This window comes from Carcharodon carcharias, chromosome 21 (assembly GCF_017639515.1).
Source record: "Carcharodon carcharias isolate sCarCar2 chromosome 21, sCarCar2.pri, whole genome shotgun sequence".
Lineage (NCBI taxonomy): Eukaryota > Metazoa > Chordata > Chondrichthyes > Lamniformes > Lamnidae > Carcharodon > Carcharodon carcharias.
The window spans coordinates 38164635-38191792 of NC_054487.1; the positions used below are offsets into that span (position 1 = coordinate 38164635).

At 42.1% G+C, this 27158-nt stretch overlaps 1 protein-coding gene across 7 annotated transcripts in view; it reads right to left on the bottom strand.

Annotated features, from left to right (window-relative positions):
- cadps2 (Ca++-dependent secretion activator 2) overlaps nt 1-27158 on the bottom strand; it is an 829148-nt gene that overhangs the window by 497453 nt on the left and 304537 nt on the right. For all 7 annotated transcript variants that reach the window (XM_041216037.1, XM_041216039.1, XM_041216038.1 and 4 more), the window contains exon 3: nt 26613-26945. In XM_041216037.1, coding sequence (XP_041071971.1) covers nt 26613-26945 — 333 coding nt within the window. The remainder of the gene's footprint in view (nt 1-26612; nt 26946-27158) is intronic.

Consider the following 27158-nt stretch of genomic DNA (forward strand, 5'->3'; position numbering starts at 1 on the left):
AGCATGGAATGTCGCACCTAAAAAGGTGTCAAGGCCCACTTCAGGGAGAGACTCTTGACATGCAAAAGGCTGACCTTTAAGCTCCTGTGGTTGCGGAGACAATGGAGATTGATGGCCATCTTAGCAGTGTCAAGGAAGTATCACATTTTTCCTAATATCACTTGGAGGCAGGCTTATATTTTGTGTGTGTGTGTATTTGTGTGTGGTGTATAAATGGTTGTGTTTGGGGCCAATTTAATTAAACTGGAGATGGTTAGATTGCAAGATTTAAATTATCAAAGAAGTGAAAACAGTAAAACAGGCATTTGTAATTGAGATAAGTAAAGCTAGGGTGAGGTCAGCAGAAACAGTGTGAATGAAATGTGAATTTTTAGATAAGTGGAGAAGTGTTTGATTTTTCAAAGGGACATGGAGAATGTTTACAACTGGCAAGATTATTACATTGATTTTAATGATAACATGAAACATTGTTATATTCTGGGAAAAGTATATTCTAAAGACCAAGTGAAACAATGGAATTTACAGATCAAAAAGGGAGAAATATACTTAAAGAAGGATGGAAGGCTGTGTGAGGTGTGGCCATGTGAGATCTTGAAAGGTGACTGTGTGAAACAGACTTGGAGAAAAAGCCTCTAGCCATCCGGAAGGAGTTTTACTGTTCCAATATCCAAAGTTGTATTAAAAGCCTTTGGAAGTCCATTGTCCAGTAGATGCTTGTGGTAATATTGCTGGATGGCCTTAAAGGGGATGTGTAGTTGGGAGTCCAGTTAAGTAGAAATTTTGGGAGCTGTTATAAGTATAACTGTAATCTTATGTGTGTTTAAGTTTTCCTTCTTTTATTAATAAATGTTTTAATTTAATCTTTAAAATCGCGAAAAGTTGTAGTGGACTCATTAATTCTGACTTCAGTGCACAAGTGTTCTCGAAATAAATACAAATTGCAAAATCGATGTGATAGCATGGCTAAGTTTCCCTTGTGGATTTGGTCAGTCTGGCAAATACCACCTGCCACATCATAACAGCAGAAGCCATCTCCTGTTGCGTTATAGCTTAGAATATTGACATGATCTGAGTTGAAATACATTGTTTTTCCATTCCAAGATTACACAGGAAAAAAGAGGTTAAAAAGCCAGCTGCAAACCTGATCTGTGCTCTCTAGTGCCAGTTGTGTGTGTGTGCAACTTCTGGTGCTAGTGTGTTGTGTGAAGGTCATAGCAGAAGAACAGTAACTAGGCATCCCTGCAGCTTGCAGGTAAACGTCTCTTTTATATCTCTCTCTCTCCGGCTGGGGGCATCAGCAAAGCCACAGGCAAAAAGGAAACAGGACAACTCTTTCAGCTAACCTGAAGAACCAAGTGTCTCCAAACCAACTGCTCAACTGCCAAAGCCGGCTCTACCGGAATCACCCAACTTGCCGGCCACAACGTTTCGCCATCTACTCCTCACGTACAAGTCAAAGACTGATTTGTATATCTTTCTTAATTTATATTTTTGGACTCAAATTTTCATTTCTGATCTGTGTGTACGTGTGTTGTGTTTTTATTACTTTTTCTCGAGTTTTAGTAACTAATAAACTTACTCTTTTTTTGACTCAAGAAAACCTGGTTAAATTGGGTCCTTCTAAAACGTAAATACATTTGGACTGAGAAAAAGGGTATCCGCAAAGAAAGGGATCCTTTTTTAATTAACCTTCTTACGACCAACCGAGAGGGTTGAATAAAGAAGGGAAGCCAACTCATTCCCTCTCACCCGAGAGCATAACCAAATCGGACAAAATTGGGAAGTTAATAAATTGGGGATCATAACAAATCGGGGACCTCATCCGGGGACCGGTCATAATACAGATAAGGAACCATGGCATGTAAGAGCATTGAGATACAAAGGACATTGCTTAAGTAAATATGTAAGGATAGCAACAGACACAAACTATTCCTGGTTGGTCAAGAAAAGTGTCCTCATACATGGAGCTGAAGATGATTGGGGTGAGGGAGGGGTTAATTGGATGACAACCAGAAACCTGGCAGTGGAGAGAAAGACCATTCAGACACTAGAAAAAAACCAGACAAGGGACAGAGAGCAAGAGGAAGAGAGGCTGGGAGACCAAAAGACCAAAGGTATGAGAGAAACTATTTTGTGCGTTCTGCTGTCCAGATCTTGACACGGGGGTATATTCCACATTAAACTGTAAATCACTGCCCAAGTTTGTTCACATAGTTTATTTGAGAGCTTAATAAACTGACTTTGGGTGGAATTTTCCATGCCCGCTAGCATTGGGCGTGTTTGGTGGCATGACTGGACAATACAGAGAAGGCCAGAAATTGGTTTCACGACATCATGAAATCAGCTTGCAATCGTCCACTCTGCCTGTCAACATCAGACATCGTTATAAGCCCAGCTCACTAGAATCACCCCCCAAGCTGGATTATCAGAGCACAATCATGCCAATGTGTTTTATAACAATGTATATAAGGCGTGCATTTGGCAGGCTGCACTTTGAGGGGAACTTGGAGGTGAGTGCATAGTAACGTTGCACAGCACTCGCCAGTTGCACTTCAAGGTTGAGGTGACTTGGTGGCGGTGGGGGAGGTGGTGGCACAAGGGCCGCACAGCAGTCAAGGCAAGTTTGGGGTGGGTCCAAGGGTTGCACTATTGTTGGGCGAGTTGGGTGGATCAAGGGCTGTACTGCTGTTGATGGTTCTGCACAAGCATGTGCGAGGTTGAGGGGGAAGGGAGGCAGCCATGCATTAGGGAAACCTTGTATAAAGTTACCATTCCTCTGCATCTGAGACAGTTCAAACACAGCCATATTGATATGCATGGAGTCAGGCCTCTAGCTTACCTGCCCACTCAGGCAATGCAGAGGCATGCAAGTGCCACCAAGTCTCCAGAGCTTTTCACCTCTTGGGCACAGACTAATAAGCATTTTAGTAGACCTCAGCACAGTTGTACAACTGGGCACATTATACAATCTCCTTGCGAAAGCTGGCCATGGAGCAGTCACTGGTGGACAAGATGAGGACAATGAAGGTGCGTGTGAGAGAGTGAAGGGTGATGCCCCTTGACCTGGCAGTGAGTGAGATCCCTCTGGACGTGTGATGGGTTTGTGATTGTGTGAGTTGAAAGTGATGAGAAGAGTAACTTACCCTGCTGGAACAGAGATCATTCATCCTCTTGTGGCACTGGATGGCTGTGGTGAGTTTGTAAGATTTTGGGAGTCTTGCACCCCTTTAAGGTAGGAACCGACTTGGTAGCAAAGCTTTGTTGTGAGTTAACTTTATTGAGAGAAAGGGCAGAATTGTCCCAGGTTTGCACTAAGTGCGGTAGCGGGTGGAAAAAAGAACGGTTTTCCTGCTGGTCACAATGGTGGGTTTTTGCGCCGTATCATCCCAATCTTGCCTCATTAATCATGCATTCCCAGGAAACATGCTGTTCCGATGGTGGGTGGGCGCTCATTCGCTCACCACCCCATCACCTCGCTGTTTTATCACACCGGGTGCTGGCTATTGAGTTGGATGATCAGCCATGATAATAATGAATGGAGCAGGCTCGAAGGGCCGAATGGCCTACTGATGCTCCTAGTTTCTATGTTTCCAATTAAAGTGAGCTATGCATGCACCTCAGTGCTTCCAGCCCAAGTCTGCTGCACAGAACACATGGCTCAGAAAGGCAAGAAGACTGCAGCCCTGTAATTCAATGACGCATCCGTCGAGCACTTTTTGTACAGTGTGGAGGCCCACCGTGATGTCCTCCACGCACACTCTGGCTGCAGGAGGACAAGCAACATCACCAATCCGGTTTGGGAGGCAGCCGCAGCAGTGATCAGTGTCAACACCTTGCAAAAGAGCCCGCATATTGAGTGCAAAACATCACAAAATAAAATCACCAAGTCAGAGGCTGAGGCTGTTGTGAAATTTTAAAGACAAGATCCCGTGAAATGTAAATGTTACATCCTTGTTCCAAAAAGGATGTAAAAATAAGCACAGTAACCACAGGCTAGTCAGTTTAACCTTGGCAGTGGGGAAGCTTTTAGAAATGATAATACAAGACAAAATTAATAGTTACTTGGAGAAATCTGGGTCAATTAAAGAAAGCCAGCATGGATTTATTAAATCAGGTTTGACTAACTTGCTTGAGTTTTTTTTGAAGAGGTCACAAGAGGGTTGTTGAAGGCAATGCTATTGATGTGGTGTACATGGACTTCGAAAGGCATTTGATACAGTGCTGCACAATAGACTTGTGAGCAAAGTTAGAACACATGGAATAAAAGGGACAGTAGCAACATGGGCCTGAATTTTCCCCTCGTCGGGCATGCATTATTGGAGGGAGCAGCTGGGAAATGGGCCTCTGACCACGATCGTCCCTTTTATGTCTTGGGTTAATGAGTTCTTTGGCCAACCGAACTCTAACTGCACACCTTCCTATATTCCCTTCAGTTGCTGTTTGCAATCAAAAATGGGGAGAGACTGATGCAAGAATAAATAGTAATGGTTTATTGAGGCATAGGGAAGAGCACCAGATCATACATGCTCACTCAGAAACCTCCAGAACTAGACTTACAGTTCCCAGTTGCCCACACTGTACAGTGATTCATTAGTGCCATCACATGATCAGTACACTTGCATTCTCTTAAAGGGACAGGGTGCCTCACTTTACCACATCCCTCCCCCTTTACTTAAAAGTACAGCTACCAAGCTTAAAACACATTAACTATTTACACAATAAATATTTACAGGTCAAGTCTCTCAGGAGGCCTTCTTTGAGGGGGTTTGAGCATCGTGTGTTTCTGAGGCCTCCTTTTCAGGGGACAGTTGTCCACCGGGTTCCTCAGTGGAAACTGACAGGTTTGTTTCCCTGACACCCTTGGGTCCCACAGGCCTCACCGGTGCTTCCAAATCATGTGACCTGTCCTCCACATGTAGCACAGACTCAAGCGTAGATGAAGACAGCATTTCTTCTTGTGGGACTGGTGTTCCTTTGTGGAGATGATCCATCTAATTATGTGTCTAATTAGATGTCGTCTAATTATGTGGCTGTTTACTGAGACATTATAGGAGAGGGGTCCAGTTACTGCACTCATCTTGCCCAACAGCCAATTGGGCCCCATCTCCAAAGCTGTTCGTGAGGACCACATCTCCCACCATGAAAGTTCTTCCACAACCATGAGCTGGTCTTCTGCGCCTCTTGGCTTTTCTCCACCCTCTCCCCCGAAATTCAGTCAGATAAGGGTCAGGGCGGGTACGGAGGCGTCTCTTCATTAGTAGTTCTGCAGGGGCAATGCCGGTTACCGTGTGTGGCAATGGGCTGATATGCGAACATGAACCAGGACAACCTCGTGCCAATGGAATCCCCTTTCATCTTTTTCATCCCAGATTTAAAGGTTTGGACTGCCCGCTTAGCATTGCCGTTCGATGCTGGGTGGTAGTGTGAGGTTTTGATATGGGAAATGTGAACTTCCACAGCATGCAGGCCCTGCACATCAACCTTGTCGCCCAAGTAAACTACCCCCTTAGCTTGGAACAGACACTTCTCTCGTTTTAAATATACCCCCTCTTGTGCAAACTGTTTGAGCACCACTTCTAGATTTGCTAAGTGTTCATTGTCTGTCAGTCCAATGACCAATACATCATCCAAGTAAATGATAACATGGGACAATCATGGTGATGAATTCCCGAGAGTCCTTTTCCAAGTCTACCTGCTGGTAGGCATGGCTCATGTCTAATTTAGAATATGTGGTGCTCCCTGCCAATTTCGAATACAATTCCTCAATCTTGGGTATCGGATGTATCACATTTGGCTACCTTTTTGATGGTTAGCTTATAGTCACCGCATAAACGCATGCTTTGGCCCGGCTTCAGTACAGGTACGATGGGTGCCACCCACCCAGAAAATTGCACTAGTTGTAGGACACCCAATTTTTCCAGTCTGTCCAGTTTGGTTCTTAATGGGTTGTCCATTAACTGTAATCATTAGATAAAAACAAAAAAACTGCGGATGCTGGAAATCCAAAACAAAAACAGAATTACCTGGAAAAACTCAGCAGGTCTGGCAGCATCGGCGGAGAAGAAAAGAGTTGACGTTTCGAGTCCTCATGACCCTTCGACAGAACTCGAAGGGTCATGAGGACTCGAAACGTCAACTCTTTTCTTCTCCGCCGATGCTGCCAGACCTGCTGAGTTTTTCCAGGTAATTCTGTTTTTGAACTGTAATCATTACTTGGATTGGCTCAGTTCTACCCACTTTGAGTTATATAATGAAGGGATGTCTGATTCTATTTCTTCTGGCTCTTCCATGAGGCACATTTTGTGATTTTTCCTTCTGAATATATAGTGTTGTTTTAGCCTTTCTCTGCAGTGCTGCCTTATGCCGCCTTAAGTGGCCATAGCAATGGCACAAAAGGCACTCAACTTGTTTGAGTTGTCGTTCGCTCACTGGAAGCCTGGATGTATTTCTCTCATTCATTTTGTGGGTTTTCACTGCAGTACTGTTGTTTTTCAATGGTCTGGAGCTAGACAGCATTTCCCGCCTTTCCGTGGAGTCTGAGGTTTTCGCGCCATTTTTTGCCAGGTTGTCCCGCTTGACTAGGTGGATGGTGCCACTGTGTATCTTTTATAACTTAGGAATTTCTAACAGCACTCTCCATCTCTGTAGCTAATTCTAATGCCTTACGAAGTGTAGACTAGGTTCAGCTAGCAAATGCCTTTGGATGGTATCATCTCCGATCCCACATATCAGCCGGTCTCTCAACGTATCACTAACGGACATTCCGAGTTCGCAATGCTCAGTTAATGCCTTTAAAAATGGCCACATAGTCAGCTATTGTCCCCTCTGGGAGCCTGCATAGTAACTGAGGGCTTTGGTCTCAGGTGGCTCTGTACAATTTTTATTAATTCATCAAAAGTCTGAGTCTGGGGCGCTGGGTGATGTAAGGCTGCAGATCAGCCCGCATGTTTTGCTCCCGCATGAGGACAAAAGAATTGCCCTCTTCTTCTGCTGCCCCACGATGTTGTTAATGGTAAAAAAGAACACTAAGGATTCGACATGCTGAGATCCTTCATCTGAAATGGGGTTGAGTGGATCGACACGCCCAAACTGTGGCATCGTGATGACTGCAAGGGAACTGCATTTCCAATAGACTTTCCAGGTAAAGCCAAATTTAGGTGTTTGGCTCACCACGGAGTCACACTCTCTCTGGGGTTTCTTATAATTTTCTGTCCATAGCTGTTTTTCATCTATTTACCCTTTTAAATGTATTGCCACATTAAGAGCAGTTACTTTTTTTTAAACTCTGTCTTTACAGCTGTTGGCTTTTCTCTGCTGGATTTTGCGCTCTTTTCGAGTTTTGGCAGGATCTCCATGATCTCGATTCTGCAGGGTTTTTTTAATTTTAAATTGCAGCACTACTTTATTCCCCAATTGCCGGCAGGCATCTATCTTACAAGGTAAGTACAGGTGCTCTTTCCAATGCTTTGCTCATCCATCTTGAAATTTATTTTCTTTTGTTCTTTATCCTCGTCGCCATTTTCATATCTTGGGTAAATGAGTTCGTTGGCCAACCAAATTCTAACTGCACACCTTCCTATATCCTCTTCAGTTGCTGCTTGCAATCAGTAACAGGGGAGAGACAGATGTAAGAATAAACAGCGATGGTTTATTGAGACATAGGGCAGAGTACTAGATCATATGTGCTCACTCAGAAACCTCCAGAACTAGAAACTTACAGTTTCCAATTGCCCACGCTGTACAGTGATTCGTCAATGCCATCACATGATCAGTACACTTGCATTCTCTTAAAGGGACGGGGTACCTCACTTTACCATCGTCCCCAACTGCGATTTCATGTTGGCTGGCCAATTAATGTCCAGCCAGCATGAAATGCTACTGAGAAGCTCAGCACTGCCAGGGTGGGGGTGGGAAGAGGGCAGGTAATGACATCAGCGCAGGCACAGGCGAGCACTTCGAGGGAGCTCCCTGAAGGCAGACAGCTGCCTCAGGGAGCTGCAGACCTGCAAGTAATGAAATGAAGCACTAAAAAGCTGCAAATAAATGTCCATGCATCACAATCAGGCACCTGAAAGCATACCTCATAAAAATGCTGTCCCCAGATATTTCTTTTTATTTTATTTCCTAATGGAGATTTCATCCCGCCCTTAGATGAGGTTTCATGAAAAGCGTAAAGGCCGTTTGGCTGATTCGCCCTTCCACCAACCGTAAGGTTGGATGGGCCACAAAAAAAAATCACAGACAATTACGCCGTTAAGGGGCTTAATTGCCTTCTTAATTGTCGGCGGGCACGCTTTCGACTTTTATGCATGCCCGCAGAGCGAAATATCGCGCGAGTGCTCAATGACGTCGGGATGCTTGCCTGGCGTCATCTCGCGTGATTTTACGGGTCAGGCACCCACCCGCACACAACAGGTAAAATTCTGCCCCTGGATATAAAACTGGCTGAGTGACAGGAAACATTAGTGGTGAACAGTTGTTTTCTGGACTGGAGGAAAGCTTATAGTGGAGTCCCTCAGCAGTCAGTATTGAGATCCTTGCTTTTCTTGATATGTATTAATGGCCTTAGAGCTTGGCGTACAAGGCACAATTTCAAATTTACAAATGATACAAAACTTCGAGGCATTGTGAACTATGAGGAGGATCATCTCGAATTTAAAAAGGACATAAACAAGCCAATAGAATATGTGGACGAGTGGCAGATGGAGTTCAATGCAAAGAAGTATAAAGTGATTCATTTTGGTACAAAGAATGGGTGCAGAAGCAGAGGGACCTGGGTGTATATTTGAATAAATTATTGATGGTGCCAGGGCAGGTTGAGAGCACGGTTATTAAAGCATACAGTATTCTTGGCTTTATTACTAGGGGCATAGAGTACAAGAGCAAGAAAGTTATGCTCACTTTATATAGAACACTGGTTTGGCCTCAGCTGAACTATTGCATCCAGTACTTTGTGAGAGGTGTCTGTGATTAAAAATTATTATTTTTGATAATGATGGATATTGTTCATCCCATCACTTGTACCGTTTATAGATGGATTCTTACTTTAACATCATATCTTCACACTTCCACTGGAGAATCTCAGAATTAGAATCACAGAATCGTTACATCATAGAAGGAAGCCATTCAGCCTATTGTGCCTGCGCATGCTCTCTGAATGAGCAGCGCACCTAGTGCCATTCGTCTGCCTCCTCCCCGTAAACCTACACCTTCTTCCTTTTCAGGAAATAATCCAATTCCTTCTTGAATGCCTTGATTGAACCTGCATTCAATACACTTTCAGGTAGTGCATTCCACTCGTTGTGTGGAAAGGTTTCTCTTCATGTCTCCATTGCTTCTTTTGACAATTACCTTAAATCTGTGCCCTGTCGTTCTTGATCCTTGCACCAGTGGGAACAGTTTCTCCCTATCTACTCTGTCCAGGCCCCTCACGATTTTGAATAGCTCTATCAAATCTCCCCTCAGCCTTTTTTTCTCCAAGGAAAAGAGTCCCAGCTTCGGAAATCTATCTACGTAACTGAAGTCCCTCATTGCTAGAAAAAATTCTCATGAATCTTTTCAGCACTGTCTCTAATGCCTTCCATCTTTCCTAAAGTGAGGCGCCCAGTATTGGATGCAATAGTCCAGCTGAGGCCGAACCAGTGTTCTATCTAAATTGAACATAACTTTCTTGCTCTTGCACTCTATGCTCATATTAAAGCCGAGAACATTGTATGCTTTAATAACCATGCTCTCAACCTGCCCTGCCATCATCAATGACTTATTCAAATATAGGCCCAGGTCCCTCTGTTCCTGCACCCCCTTTAGAATTGCACCCTTAAGTTTATATTGTGTCTCTACATTCCTTATACTTCTCTGCACTGAACTTCATCTACCACTTGTCCACACATTCCATTAACATGTCCTTTTTAAATTCTATACTATCCTCCTCACAGTTCACAATGCTTCCAAGTTTTGTGTCATTTGCAAATTTTGAAATTGTGCCTTGTTATACCAAGGTCTAGGCCATTAACATATATTAAGGAAAGCAGGGATCCCAACACTGACCACTGAGGAACTCCACTACAAGCTTTCCTCCAGTCTGGAAAACAACTATTCATGATGGTTACCTGTCGTGCATTCAGATTAGGAACCGCAGTGACAGCTTGGCAATGCATTTGAAGAAAGGCGAGATGACATACAGTGTTATTCTCCAGTACATTATACATTATGTGTTTTGCTCCCATTCCTTTCTGCCATGTCTGGTGTTAACCAGCATGGCCCCTCAGAAAACAGCAGTACCTCAGTGTTATTTTTTTGGCCTGCTACTGTTTTCAATCATAACCTGTGCACCATTCATTGAAAATTAAAGCTTCTCTTTTAAATAAATTAAAGCATCCTTACGGAACTGAAATCCTGTTTGGTTATGTCTGTTTATAAAACTTCACTTCTAGCTGTGAAACAAAATTGGCTGCTGTGTTTCATTATTCAGCAACGCCAAAAATCAAAATCAAAATGATTGCAATGACAATTAATCCTCTTCTGCTACACAGTCTCTGTTGGTTCCATTTGTACACACAACAAAATAAGGTCCCGACTGATGGTCGGCAGTCATGTAAACACAGAGGATTTCTATCAACAGGTATGGAGGCAGGATTCAAATGTAAGAGAAAGGAACTGGCTTTAAAGGGCATTTTATTGCTCCAAAAAAGCAAAGCCAAGCATGTACCTGGAACTGGAATCCAATAATTCTTCACGATCCTCAGCTGTAATGGTAAAACAAGATCATTGACCACTGACACTTCAATCTTCTGGGTCAGGCTTACACAACGATACCAGAACTGAGACACACTATGCCCATCGGGAAAGGTTTAACACAGTGAAGCTCTTTTCTGTAGAGCAAAGGAAGCTAAAGGGTGACCTGATAGAGGTCTTTAAGACTATGATTGGGCTTAACAAGAAGGATGATTCCACTTGCAGAGGATATCAAAAGCAAGCGTCATAAATATAAGATGGTCACTAATAAATTCGATAAGGAACTCAGGAGAAACTTCTTCACCCAGAGAGTGGCTAGGATGTGGAACTCGCTACCACAAGGGGTAGATGGGGTGAATAGCAGAGATGCATTTAAAGGGAAACTAGATAAACACATGAGGGAGAAAGCAGCAGATGGCTTAATGAAGAGGGATGGGGCAAAGTTAATGTGAAACATAAGTACCAGCATGGACCAGCTGGGCCAAATGGCCAGTTTCTGTGCTGTATGCTTAATGTAATTATATGTAATGATGCAAGTGAAATATAATGTAAAACTATAACACAAGATGGAAAACAGCAGAGACATAGCAGAATGGTGAGGACAGTTTGAGGCCTTGTAAGTTTCATCTTACTGCAGTCAGACTTTCCTTCCAATGTTTGAGCACATCGACATTAACCATTCATAGGATACAGGGACAAGGCCTTCTGCCCTGCACCCAAGCCCAAGAAAATGTATTAATCAAGCCACTGGGAAGCAAGTCTCTTAATTTTTTTCTCCTCACCCTTTTTTCCAACCCTCTTGCGGTTTTCTTTATTCTTTCACAGGATGTGGGTGTCACTGGCAAGGTCAGCATTTGTTGCCCATCTCTGCTTGCCCTTTAACTGAGCAGCTTGCTTGCTAGGCCTTTTCAGAGGGCAGCTAAGAGTTAACCACATTGCTGTAGGTCTGGAGTCACATGTAGGCCAGACCAGAAAAGGACAGCAGATTTCCTTCCCTAAGGAATTAGTGAACCAGATGGGTTTTTAAGATAAACAATTATAGTTTCATGGTCACCATTACTGAGACTAGTTTTTCAATTCCAGAATTATTAATTGATTGGATTTTATCCATTTAATTGAAATTCCACCAGAGCATATCCCCAGAGCATTAGCCTGAGTCTTTTGATTACCAGTCAAGTGGAATTTCCACTAAACCACTATCTCCCCACTATCACCCACCATTTCTGTTTGATCTGGCCTATTCAACACGACCACCTTAACTAATTCCAGGAGCAAATAGAGCACTACCACACCTTTTAAACTGTTTCCAGTGCAATACAACAGCAAAAGAAAGCTCATATCCTAGTGTTGTTGCATTAACATTGAAGACAATAAAACAAAAATACTTTGTAAAGCAACTTTGCAAACAGTCAATCAAACATTTGGGGAAAACAGTTCAATGGATTCAAAATAACTTGGATTCATACGACCAAATATTGATATATTCTTGATTTAAAAGAAATATTATTCACTATCTTCTTGAAGAGACAGCCAATGTCAACAATAAGGCCACAAGAACTGAAAGCAGCCTTGGTGGGTGAGAGGGGTCAGGGAACTCATTATTAATCACAGGATGGTCAAAAAGGTCTCTCTCAAAAGCCTCAAAGAAGCAGGTATTTCATTTTTCTAGCAGACAAACCAATTCTTTCCTAGCTATGAAAGAAAATTCATAACCTCCTCTTGCCCCCTTAGCATCACAAGGAAGGAAGGAAAACACATTATAGATATCGTCAGCAGCAATTGCATTCATACTAACACATTACCCTGGTCAAATATTTGCTAAGGGGAAAAATTAGTTGCATATTGTTTTCAGTCTCCAGGGGAAATAAAGATTGGTAGGCATATTGCAGTGTGTAGAAACACCAATGTCATTTTCAGTGCTTAAAATGTCAAACAGCTATTTGAAGTAGTACAGACAGTTGTGATTGTGATGACTATAAAATATTAATGCTGTTACTTCAAACTGACGCCCTTATAGGTAGCATTCAGCAACACTGTCATTATTCTGTCTGTAGTAATGATCTAAAACACGGATTATTGAAAATCTGTTTAAATGATCTGTGAGAATCAGTAATAGTAGGTTTGAATTTAATTAAGGGATTGTCATTCTCATTTCAGCACTAAACCCTTGTTTAAGTTTTGATGCATGGAATACTAATCATTCTTCCTTCTGATTGGTATTAGCACCCACTGTTCTCCTCCTCCATTCCCACAGCCGCCACCCACCAACACCCAGAAGATAAGAACCATGCTGCTTAAAGCTGATTGCTAGATTTCCTCAATGCTGAATTTTCATGTCATTTTTATTAGGGCTAATGATGAAAATTCAACTTTGGAGGACTGGCTAATACTGCAAATATTAATATTATTGCATTGGGGGAAAAAGTATTGCAAAGGCAGGCAGTTCTAGATGGTATTTTCAGATCTGAGATTTGATACCTCATATCATCAGTCCCAATGCCCTTTTGCCTTTACATTGCTGCTGGTGGGGGCCCAGTTAGTAACACTCTTGTCTGCATTAGAAGGCCATGTGTTCAAATCCCACTCCAGAGACTTGAACACATAATCTGGACTGAAACTCTAGTACAATACTGAGGGACAGCTGCACTGTCAGAGATGCCATCTTTCAGATGTGACATTAGAGAGTAGATGGAACCTCAGCTAAAGTGGGCATAAAAGATCCCATGGCACTATTCTGAAGATGACCAGTGGCATTATCTCCAGCGTCCTGACCAATATTTATCCGTCAATCAACGTCACTAGAAATGGATGTTTCTCAGACTTGCTGTGTGCAAATTAGCTGCCTTATTTCCTATTTTGCAGCAATACCTCATTGGCTGTAAAGTGCTTTGTGATATCTTGAGGTTTTGAAAGGCTCTATATAAATGCAAAGTCTTTCTTCCTATAATCAGAAATATTTACAGATCTTCTCCTTAGGAAGTTTCTAGGATAGGGGAGAGGTAGTGGTGGTGACTCTTCATACTGGTCATAAAAATGTTGGACACTGCACTGCTCTTGTTACAGTAAGTATATTCCAACAAAGAGCACCGAATGGTACTATCCCCTTTAAAGCTCAGATCATATACCTACAAGTAATTATGCTTGCTCATGACATTTCTGTCCCTGTTTTGCAAAAGCTTTTTTCTCCCCCAAACAAAAAATGGGTCCTCCCCTGGATCGTGAACCATTCTACTAAACCACAAGATCAGGCTGGTGACCTTTCCTGATATTGGTTGCAACATTGCTCAGCAGCAGCCCCCAAAAAGGTACACAAGCAAGGCCCAGTATATTTCTGCATCCATACACAAGACAAAAATGCAGGTTGAACTGTGTTCTGGAATGATTCAGTCTCCAGTTTTCCCTGTTGCCCTGTTAATCACCACATGCTCCCTTCTTGCTCCTTCTTTTGCTAGCATAGTACAAGTGCACAACTCTTGAAATTGGAGACACTAATCCATATTTTACCAGTGAAAGCATCACTGGCACTTCTACCAACCCCTATCTTTGGGGTCTCCTTATTCGAAATGCCAGAGATGATGCCAACAGTACACCAGCAATGATATCATTCAGGAGTTACTTTTTCTCAAGGAATTTAAACAGAAATTTAGAAATCGCCCACCCACTCCTGCTCTATCCCCAAAGCCCTGCATGCTTATTTCCCTTAAGTGCCCATTCAATTTGCTTTTGAAATTATTAATTATCTCTGCTTCCGCCACATACGTAAGCAACGAATTTTAGGTTATTACCACTTCCTGCGTAAAAAAAGGTTTTCCTCACATCTTTCTTGTATCTCTTGTCCAATATCTTAAATCCTTGTCCCCTAGATCTTGTACCATCAGATAATGAAGCCAGCTTTTCTTTGCCTACCTTTTCTAAAACTTTTATAATCTTGTGCACCTGTACCAAATCTCCCCTCAATTTCCTTTGCTCCAAAGAAAACAACCAAACTGCTCCAATTTAACCTTGCAGCTAAAATCCCTCATCCCTGCAATCATTCTGGTAGAGCCCCTATGCACCCCCTCATGGACCCTCACATCCTTCCTAATCTACGGTGACCAGAACTGAATGCGATATTCCAGTTGTGGTCTAACCAGAGACAACAACATGCTAATTGGCTCCTGACCAGGTGACCTGGGTTTGTGTGAGAGCAGTGCAGCAGAATAGCTCCTAGCCTGAAAACGAAAAACACCTAAAACCTCTTACTCCTGTGTGTATAAGATTCCTGTAATTCCACAATAATAGCTAGCTGGCTTTTTCTCCTCATATCTCTATAACCTGCTCTCTCTCTGAAAACCCCTGTCAAAAGGAAAGGGGGAAAATCACCATTAGATACATTGAAAGGCAAGTGCTGAGCCAGTGACTAAGTACTGAAAGTGCTGGAAGACTACCTCATGTCATCAACAGGAGCTGAAAAGAATTTAGAAGGCATCGATCAAACACAACCCTCTGAATCCTGTACACTGGAATTCGTGCTATTGATCTGTTTTATCCCACCCTTAAAATCCATATTTTTGCATGTCTTATGTGTCTTGTATATGTTGTGTACAGGAACTTAAGAAGGGGTAGAGTTATAGAGTCAGAAATTAGCAGTTCGTATTGCTTTCGTTCGCCATTGGTTAAAGACAATTTGTTCAATAAACAGTTAGTTACTTATTAAGTTTACAAACCTGGTGCTTGTATTCTGTTAACCTAAATTAAACAATTACGTGGGGATTGGTCAAACTTTCTCACATTTGTCACAGCTCAGGGAGCAGTGGGGCTTGATATTACACCGCACTATCCCCAGTGAGTCATGACGCTTCCAATTATCCAAGTTTGGTATCATTGGAAAACTTTGAAATTTTGCTCTGTTATTTTGATATCCAAATCATTCATATATATCAAAAACTCAGTGGTCCTAGCATGGAACTTTGGTGAGCATCACTGTCTACTGTCCTTCAGACTAAAAAATAGCCATATACCACAACTCGCTGTTATCTATTCTTAAGCCAATTAATTATCCAAGCTGATGCCAACTTGACTATTCCATAAGCCTCAAATTTCTTTTCCAGTCTTTTATGTGGCACTTTGTCAAATTCTTTCTTAAAATCAATGCCGACAGCATCCATTAAATTCCCTTCATCAGCCTTCTCTGTTACTTCATCAAGAAATTCAATTAGATTATTCAAGCATGATCTAGCTTTTACAAATCCATCCTGGCTACCCTTAATTAACTCAAACTTCTCTAAGTGCCAATTGATTTTTCTTTTATCTTTAGTATTATTTCTGAGGAAAAGTGGCAACATGTTGAGGAGGCAGCCAGGGCCCCCCCCCTCTCTGGGCCAAACAACTACCAAGGTTTACCTAGCAATCTCCCTGCATGGTGGTGAGCCCTCCCAATGCAGGCAAAATGCATGTGGAAGTGGGAAGAGGCCCTTAATTGGCCATTTAAATGGCTCAATTGGGTTTTGAGTGGGCAGGCAGTCTGCCACTTTCCTGCTACTGCCATAACGGCACAGCAGCTGGACAATGTCAGACATGCCACCCAATGCCTTCCTGTGCCATTTTGTCTGGTTTCCCACCTCCCAGTGCGCTTCCCAATGGCTGGTAAAATTCAGCCCTCTGTGTCTGGCACATCTGTGATTTGCTCTTCTCTCTCTCTCTCTAATTACTTGGAGGCCTATAGAATACCTCCAATGAATGCTACAATCAGCATGAGAAGGCACCTATATTAAGAACCACACAAATAAATCAGCTGCATCAGATGAGTATGTTGCTTACCATTTAATTTGATTTTTGTTCACATATGTCATAAAACAAAAATTTTACCATTTAGATCAACACACAAGCTTCTTATGGACTTAAGGTCAATGAGCAAAAAAGCAAGGTGTTATGGTAAATGGGTGAGGGAGGAAATGATCAAACAAGATGTGTAAAGTAGCCATCACCAAAGTTTGAACAGCAACTCAGTTCTACTCAAAATTGTGGGCAAGTTTTCAAGAATTCAGGCTGTTTGACTACTGTCATTTAGACATTCACGCAAACATTTCAATAGTTCAATGGGCAGATGAATATGTCAACCAGTGTGTAACAGAGCCATACAAAGCAGGATAATCATTGGCTAAGCTCCTGAACTGTGCTGAGATATTTAATCTCTGCCTGACATTCACAGGCGAACGATGAGAAAAGAAAAATCAGCCTGAGTTCATGTTCATCTCTACTAAATACTGCCTCTGGCCACAACTACGTACATGGATATCTGTCAAGAACTGTTTGCGACTCAGCTATAATGTTCACTGCAGTAAAATTGGCCCCCCACACCCTTTTTGTTTAGATTCACAAATGAAATATAGGGCACAAGGGCATAGTGCCTGAGGCTGTCAGTACTGTGGAACCATGCATCACAACTATGACAAACAGTAGCACCAACAGCCAATGTCTAGACCTGGGGCTATTCCCATCTTAAAGCTGGTGCACACATTTTAAAAGACAGTCTTTTTTTCTTCTTTCTCTCATTTTCAAATACTCTTTCTGTATCACACAGAGATGCATTAGCTAACTAAAAAGATAAATGAACTGGGGTTATTCCCAATTTGACTATATGCACAGAATGAATTGAATATCTTAAACACACATCATATCGTTGGCATAGTAATTTACTATTTTAAGTAACTAAAAACTACATTAGAATGTCTTTCAAGCACTATGCACAATAGATGAATAAATCATTCGCATCTATCATGTAAAAATATTTGTCAGATGATCCATTTTCAAATTAACAATTTAAAAAGAGCTTCAATATAAATCATGCTACCTGCTGGTAATATGACATTAATCAGAATATAGTCATACTGCCAATTATTGAGTCTAAGAAATCAGAGTTAGAGACAGATTCTTGCTAAAGTAATTGCTGCTTCCTCTAGTTCATCTGTTGAAACCCAACAGTACTTACAGCCAGTGTCTGACATCTTATGACCCTGGCAAAAGTCTCTTAGAAAGGCAATCAGAGGTGATTCAGGCAACCTTTCACCCATTAGAGATGATCAGCATCAATAGTCTCAAATAGCGAATTTGCTCTTTAGAAGCAATAATTATATAGACACTAATGGCAGTGTAGCTAATTTTACTTCACACTTTAACCTGAACAACTTTCAATTGTCTGAGGATGATCAAACCTGGAGGACTTGATATATTCAAAATAAAAAAAAGAATTCAAACAAAAAAGATAGAAAGGAAAAAGAACTTGCATTTATCAAGCACATTCTATGTCCCTAGATGTTCCAAAGCACTGCACAGCCAATAAATTACTTTTGTAGTGGAATTACTGTTGTAATGTAGGCACATGTGGTGGCTAATTTGCACAGCAAGATTGTAATAACAGTAATGCAATAAGTGAGTAGGCAATCTGTTTTATTGGTATTCATTGAGAGATAAATGTCTTCTTCAAATGGCACCGTGGAACCCCTTGTAGAATCATAGAATGGTTACAGTAAAGAAGGAGAAAGCCATTTGGCCCATCGCATCCATGCCAGCTCTCTACGAGAGATAACCTATCATACCCTTGCTTATCAAGAATCTATTCACCTCTGCCATAAAAATATTCAAGAACTCTGCTTCAACCTATAAGTCCAACTCCCTCACCCTTTCCCCATAGCCCTGCAATTTTTTTTCTCTTCAATAATTATCCAATCCCTTTTTAAAAGCCACAATTAAATCTGCCTCTGCCACACTCTCGTGCAGTGCATTCCAGATCCTAACCACTCACTGCATAAAGACATTTGATTTCATGTTGCTTTTGGTAATTTTGCTATTCGCCTTAAATCGGAATCCTGTAGTTCCTGATCCTTCTGCAAGTGAGAACATTTTCTCCCCAACTACTCTGTCTAGACCCTTCACAATTTTTAATAATTATCAAATCTTCTCTCAATTTTCTCTTCTCTAAGACTAACAATCCCAGTTTCTCCAATCTATCCTTGTAACTGAATCCTCTCATTCCTGGAACCATTCTTGTAAATCTTTTCTGCAACCTCTCTAATGTCTAGGAGATTTAGAGCCTTGATTTGATGCCTCGTCCAAAAGATAGCACCACTGAAAGTGCTGTACTTCACTCAGTACTGCACTGACATGTTAAACTCAATTCTGTGCTAAAATCTATAGACTGGGGCTTAAACCCAAAACCTTCTGACTCAGAGGGTAGGGAGTAACCATTGAACCTAAACATACATGTAAACTAAGCGGAAAGCAGAATCCTGTGGATGCTGGAAATCTGGAATAAAAACAGAAAATGCTGCAAATACTCAGCAAGTCAGGTAGCATCTGTGGAGGGAAAAGGAGTTAACATTTCAAAGTCTGTGATGTCAGGACCGATTGAGTGTTCCTCATTCCCTGTTCTTTTCAGACCAGCAAAAATTGTCTTCCTAAAGTTCTCCATCTTGCTTCACTCCATCCACCTTTAAAAAGCTTATTTGACTGTGCCTTTATCCACATCCCCCAAATGCTCCTCTCCAATTTTCACATGGGCCTGACTCCAACCTATGAAACACCTGTAAACATGTGAACAAAGAGCAACAGTAGGCCATTCAGCCCCTTGAGCCTGCTCCGCCATTTAATAAGATCATGGCTAATCTGATAGTAACCTCAAATCTGCACCCCAACTACCCTTAATAACCTATCACCCCCTTGCTTATCAAGAATCTATCCACCTCTGCCTTAAAAATATCCATGGACTCTGCTTCCACCAACTTTTCAGGAAGTGAGTTCCAAAGACTCATGACCCTCAGAGAAAAAATTTTGTCTCATCTCCATTTTACATGGGCGACCCCTTATTTTTAAACAGTGACCCCTATTTCTAGATTCTCCCTCAAGAGGCAACATCCTCTCCACATCCATCCTGTCAAGACCACTCAGGATTTTATATGTTTCAATCAGATCACTTCTTACTCTTCTAAACTCCAGCAGATACAAGCCTAGCCTGTCCAACCTTTCCTCATAAGACAACCCGCTCATTCCAGGTACCAGTCTGGTAAACCTTCCCTGAACTGCTTCAATGCATTGACATCCTTCCTTAAGTAAGGGGACCATCTGTGATATTTGACATTTAAATGCAAGCTGTTGTTGCAGTTCCCATTCAAACCTCTTCAGTGACAATAAGGTGAATTCTCAACATAATGCCTGGATCTTATTGCAGAAGCACTGTCACTAGAAGTAATTCCACAACGTTGGTGGCAGTTTAATTGTTTTCTGGTTTGACATTTAAAATGTCTTTGTGGATCACTTAATTGGGATCTCCACTTACGAGCAAGATTTGCAAGATGAAAACTTAATTGATATAAATTAACTAGGTGGCCTGTAGATGATAGAACAGAAACTATTTTAATTAAAAAGAAATTAAGCTGTAATCAATAAATTCATGCAGAAAGGTAAGAATAGCTGAAGTAAGTGCTCATTCATTACGACATCATTATATAGCCAGTTCATCAGCAATGTTGATAATTAATGTTCAATTAATAACACCTTGACAGCGAGAACAAGAGAAGGAAGCTAAAAGGAAATGCTTACAAAATATATTACCCAGGCAATCATAGAAATTACAGCAAGGAAGGAAACCATTTGTCTCATTGAACCAGTGGAGTGTGAGTTTTTCTGAGCTAACTATTCTAATCCCTTTCACCATAACTTTTATACTCTTATTTTTGAAATACTTAGCTAGTTCCTTTTAAGAGATGCTATAGTCTCTGCCAAACTGCCATTTGTAACAGAAAGTACTGCTCCAATGATGTTATTTCAAGGAATAACCCTGAGTTATGTCCCAGCTCAGTGGTGAAATCAAACTTTCCTTATTTACCTTGTGAAAATCTTTCACAATCCTCATGAATGCAATTCAATCCCCCACAATCTTCTGCTTCACCTGTAGCACCTTTCCAGATCCCAAGCAGTCATTGTTGTTATGTGGGCAACATGATGAGTTTGTGCACAGGATTCAAAACAGCATCAAGGGATGATGAATGACTAATTAATTGATTTTTTGTTATTGTCCATTGAAGAAATTAACCAGGACATGGGAACACTTCCTGCTGTTTTCAAATACCATGATAGGATTTTAATGCCTTGGTGTAATGTCCCAAGGGAAAGATGACACCTCTAGTATTTTAGCACTCCACCTGCACTGATCTGAATCTTCACTGCACTCTTCATTGCAACCCATGGTTCCTACAAAAGGGTGCCCAGATGAATACTTGCTTTATAGCTGCTGGGAAATTGAAGGGAAGGAAAGAGGAGAGAGTAAAGGGCAGGATGGAATTCAGCGAGAAAAATTAAAAAAAGGATACTGTTCAGAAATATATACAAAATGATTACAGGGAAGACAAAGTGGGAAGGAAGAAGAAATGTGCAAAGTCTGGAGCAGAGAACGAGGTTCAATCTTAATGGATTGAAAATCATGGTCAGGGGCTGTGTGATTTCCCAAAATGCACTGTTCAGCATTGTTAGCATGAAACTTACCCAAAGAGCGCAACTATTACTTGTAGAATTATACAATCATAGAATGGTTACAGCACAGAATGAGACTATTCAGCCCACTGTGCCTGTACTGGCCCTCTGAAGGAGCAATTCACCTTCATTCACATGTGCCACTCCCTTGCCTTTTCCCCATAGCCCTGCAAATATTTCTTTTTCAGGTAATTCCCATTTGAAAGCCTCGATTGACCCTACCTCCACCACACACTCAGGCAGTGCATTCCAGATCATAACCATTTGCTGCATTAAAACATTTTTCATGTCGCCATTGCATCTTTTGCCAATTACTTTAAATCTGTGCCCTCCTGTTCTCGATCCTTCCACCAACGGGAACAGCTTTGTCCAGATCCCTCATGATTTTGAAAACCTCTGTCAAACCTCCTCATAACCTCTTCTCCAAGGTGAATAGTCACAACTTCTCCAATCTTTCTACATAACTGAAGTTCCTCATCCCTGGAACCATTATTGTGAATCTTTTCTGCACTCTCTCTAATACCTTCACATCTTCCGAAAGCACGGTGCCCTGAATGGAAGCATTACTTCAGTTTAGGCCAAACCACTGTTTTATACAAATTTAACACAACTTTCTTGCTTTTGTACTCGATGCTCCTATTGATAAAGGCCAGGATGTTGTACATTTTATTATTCATGCTCTCAACTAGTCTTGCCAGCTTCAATGACTTTTGCACACAAACATCCAGGTCCCTCTGGCCCTGTACCCCTTTAGAATTGTACCCTTTACTTTGTATTGTCCCTCTGCATTCTTCCTACCAAAATGAATCACTTCACACATCTCTGCGTTAAATGTCATCTGCACTTGTCTGCCCACTCCACCAACCTATGTCTTTCTGAAGTTCTACTCTGTCCTCCTCATGAGCCACAATACTTCCAAGTTTCCTATCATTCCCAAATTTTACCCCGTAAAACAAGGTCTAGATCTTTAATATATATCAGGAAGAGCAGGGTTCCTCATACTGATCCCTGGGGGACTCCACTATAAACATTCCTTCAGTCTGAGAAACTGTCCATCATTATTCTGTTTCTTGTCACTCAGCCAATTTTGTATCCATGTTGCTTCTGTCCCCTTTATGCATCCAGCTCTAACTTTGCTCACAAATCTGCTGTATGGCACTTTATCAAATGCTTTTGGAAGTCCACATTAATAACATAACCCTCATCAACCCTCTTTGTGACCTCTTCAAAAAACTCAAGGACATGATTTTCCCTTAACAAATCTAAGCTGCTTTTCTTTAATTAACCTATATTTGCCCAAGTGGCTATTAATTTTGTCCTATATTATCATTTCTAAAAGCTTCCCCACCACCAAGGTTAAACTGACTGTATTTGCTGAGCTTATCTTTACATCCTTTTTTAAACAAAGGTGTAACATTTGTAAAACAAAAACAGAATTACCTGGAAAAACTCAGCAGGTCTGGCAGCATCGGCGGAGAAGAAAAGAGTTGACGTTTCGAGTCCTCATGACCCTTCGACAGAACTTGAGTTCGAGTCCAAGAAAGAGTTGAAATATAAGCTGGTTTAAGGTGTGTGGGGGGGGCGGAGAGAGAGAGAGAAGTGGGGGGGGGTGTGGTTGTAGGGACAAACAAGCAGTGATAGAAGCAGATCATCAAAAGATGTCAACAACAATAGAACAAAACAACACATAGGTGTTAAAGTTGGTGACATTATCTAAACGAAAGTGCTAATTAAGAATGGATGGTAGGGCACTCAAGGTATAGCTCTAGTGGGGGTGGGGAGAGCATAAAAGATTTTAAGATATTTAAAAATAATGGAAATAGGTGGGAAAAGAAAAATCTATATAATTTATTGGAAAAAAAAGGAAGGGGGAAACAGAAAGGGGGTGGGGATGGGGAAGGAGCTCACGACCTTTTGTTTTGGATTTCCAGCATCCGCAGTTTTTTTGTTTTTATCTCTGTGTAACATTTGTAATTCTCCAGTCCTCTGGCATTACCCCTGAGTCTAAGGGAGGTTGAAAAATTACCCTGCTAACTTTGACATCATTTGCATTCAACAGCATTCATTTGCACTCGTTGGACATCAATTACATGCAAAAACGATCATTTAGCTACCATTTAACATTGCAAGTAATGTAACTGACAATGTCATCAATTGCCCCAAACTGCACTGCTCAAACATTTGCGATTAGCAATATCGCTTATGCATTCGGACACCAAAAACAACCAATTTATTTTCCATATTTCTGAATTTCCATAGCTTCAAGCATCCTAAAACTGAGCTAACTTTAGACAAATCAGGTTTTAACATGAGTTTTAACTAGTTCTCTGTTTTTCTTCGTAACATATAGTGCAGCATAACCCTGCCAGTGCCCCCTGCACCATCACCCCTCCCCCAAAGCAGTTTTCCCCCACCACTGTGCACCACCCCACCCCTGGGGAAATGTTTCTCTCCCACCACTCCCCTCCTCCTCTCTCTCTCCCAACTCCCTCTCCAATGGGAAAGTGGGGGGTAGAGGTGGGGGATAGAGATTGGAGACTTGAGAGGGGGTGGGTGGGAGAGATTGGAGGGAGAGGGGGTTAAGAGATTGGAGACTGGTTGGGGGGAGGCAGAGGTAGGATTTGGAGGGAGCGGGGGTAAGAGGCTGGAGATCAGTTGGGGTGGCAGGGGAAAGAGTTTGGAGAGCAGAGGGAGTGGCGGGGAGGGATTGGAGACTGGAGGAAGGGACGAATTTTGGGCCTAAATGAAAGAACCGAATAAATTCAGATATTATTTAAGTAATTAATTCCCTTGTATTTTTCAATACAGTTTGCTGAGCACATTGGATAACTTTGATTTAGACTTTATTTCTTCTTATGCTGAATCTACCTAATACCTTCCTATTTCCTAATCTAGTACCATTTGTCTCTCTCAATATTCCATGCACCTTGGTATTCCTATTTAGTATTACCTCCTGATTCCCATACCCCTGCCAAGTTAGTTTAAACCCTCCCCAACAGCACTAGCAAATGGACCCACAAGGAACTCAGTCCCAGCTCCGTTTAGGTGTAACACATTCAGCCTGTATAGGTCCCATCTCCCCAGACCTGATCCCAATGTCCCAGGAGTCTCAAACCCTCACTCCTGCACCACCTCTCCAGCCACACATTCTTCTACTCTATCTTATTTATATTCTTATTTGTGTGTGGTACTGGGAGTAATCCGCAGATTACTACTTTGGATTTCTGCTGGCTAATTACCTACCCAGCTCCTCAAATTCTGGACTGCAGATTCACATTCCTCCTTTTACCTATGTCATCGGTACCAAGGTGGACCATGAGCACTGACTGTTCACCCTGCTCCCTCCAGGTGCTGTGCAGCTGTTCAGTGACCTGGCACTAGGGACACAACACACCATCCTGGATTCATGTCTGTGGCTGCAGAAATCCCTGTCTGTTCCCCTAACATTTGAATCTCCTATCACTATTGCACTTCCAATCATCTTCATTCCCTCTTGCACAGCTAAGCCACCCATGGTGCTATGGACTTGGCTCTGGCTGCACTCCCCAGATGAACCATCATTCTCATCAATATTCAGGACTGAATATGGTTAGAGGGTGAGATGCACACAGGGAACTCTTGCACCACCTGCCTATTCCTTCTTGATTGTCTGGTGGTCAGCCATTTCCTCTCTCCCTGCATACCCTATGGCTGCAGGGTGACCGCACCTATAAACGTCCTGTTGCAAAGCTCTCAACCTCCCGGATGTACCACAGTGACATCAGCTGCTGCTCAAGTTCTGAAACCCAGAGCTCGAGTTGCTGCAGCTGACAACACTGCCCGCATATATGGTTGTCCAAGACCCTCGTGAGAACAACTTTAAGTATCTCACTGAATGGGTCCAATATTAGCCATTATACTGGCTTGCAGTGATGGACTTACACGTCTGACTCCTACTAATCATCCCACCCACCTGACAAGCAGCTTGGACTTTAGCTTTCCTGCCTGTTTTTCTGGAACCAGCACAAGTAGCATCTCCCCACGACAAAGGATCCTAGATAAAATGAGTTTGGGAAATCTGAATTCAGTGTCCAATTGGCAGGAACCCGCAGCACAGCAAAAAAACTGCCTGTCATTTGGCACTGGAACTGCTGCCCTCAGCCTGACAAGTGATAACAATACCTGGTCCAGGATTAATTTGCACTGGCAGAGTTAGGGCGCGCACATGATATATAAGCACAGCATTTCAAACTATGCAGTTCAATCTCCAGCAGTCTGTCGCCCATGACAGATTGCTGTGAGATTCACCTGCTGGCAAATAAAATCACTTTGGAAAAAACCCAAAGATTTCAGAATTCCAGGGCGTTGTAACCTGACCCAGTATCCAAAGCCAGAGTTCCGGGCCTCAATGTCAATTTTTTGCATGCCTATCTCTCCTCACAGAAGCGTCAAGGCGGTAGGTCATTAGTGCGCTAAAGTATCTCCAAATAATTGAAAATAAAATCCAGAAAGCATTGTTTTAAAGGAAACTTCTGGCCGGGACGTGCTGTTCTCCTTGCCTCAATCACCATCTCACCACTTGCTACCGCCCACTGGAGTCCCTGACCTGCTAACCTGTCGTCCAGTCCCGATGCTAAAAGCACCAGTTTCTCTGAAGAGTGCAACAGCAACAGGAATTACTGTTAAACCAGTGCATTGTGCACACTCAAGGAATCCTTCAGCAAATGCTGATCTGCTAGTCCCACGCTCAGACTGCTGCAGCTCGACCCAGGAGAGACTCGACTCTGCTGGCAGGCAGATACACTGTAGCGCAGGGTGATCTGTCCCTTCTATTTGAAGTCACCTGTTTGAAGTCCTTCCTATTGGGTGAGATGATAAGCTGAGGTCCCCTCTGCCCTCACGGGTGGGCATAAAGGATCGCATGGCACTATCTCAGTTCTTCTCTGAGTGCTTCACCCTCTGCCCTGGCCTACATTTATCCCTTGACCAACATCACTTAAATTGATTGATTCATCATTTATCTCATTGCTTTTTGCGGGATCTTGCTATGCAGAAATTGGGCAGTACTTTGAAGCATGGTCATGATTGTATTTTACTGACTGTGAAGCACTGGTGGTTGGCATGAGGTCGTGAAAGGCGCTTTTTAAATATAAGTCTAATTGTAAGTCCTTTTTATCTTTTAACCATGATCAAAAGAAAATGGTATTATACAATTGGAGTGCACTGGCATGAACTTTAACTTTAATGAACTATAAAACCCAGTCTACCTACCGTAACAGCGTACCTAACATTACTATAATAGATGGTGCATGTAAACTGGGCTTCATTGCTTTAAAATAAGGTAACTGCCATGCTTTTTAAGCTTGATATGAAAATCTGGTTTAGCAGCTTACCTGGCAAGCATTATAAAGTAATTGATGTTCAATTTTCTTAATCCCAAGGATCTGTTGGAACATCTCATACAGTTGCTCCTTACTAAGAATGAGCTCTGACACTGCACTCAAGGCCATCCGGGCAGGCTTACTGCGCAGGTCTTCCTCCCCTCTGTAAATAGCATCAAACTTGGCCATCCAGGAGCTGAGCACGGTCTCCTTGCTAAGGCCATCGATCTCTGGCAAGCTGCGGACCCGCTTTTCAATGTTCTTTTTAAAGACATCTCGAAAGTCGTTTGCAGAGCACCCTCCACTGTGAACCATCCTGGCCACACGGTCACTTTTGAGAAAACTCTGGTTTGGAAAAAAAGGAATTCTCTGCATTAAATTTCAGCAGCACATGACTTAGAATAAACACACAGCAACCAGCAGAAAATGGTGGAAGTGCAGAGCAGGTCCATCATCATGTGTGAACAGAAATAAAGCAGGTTAAAATTTCAGATATGGGCCTTTTGTCAGCCTAAAAACTGAAATGCCTCTAAATAGTACCCAACTCCAAAACAGTGT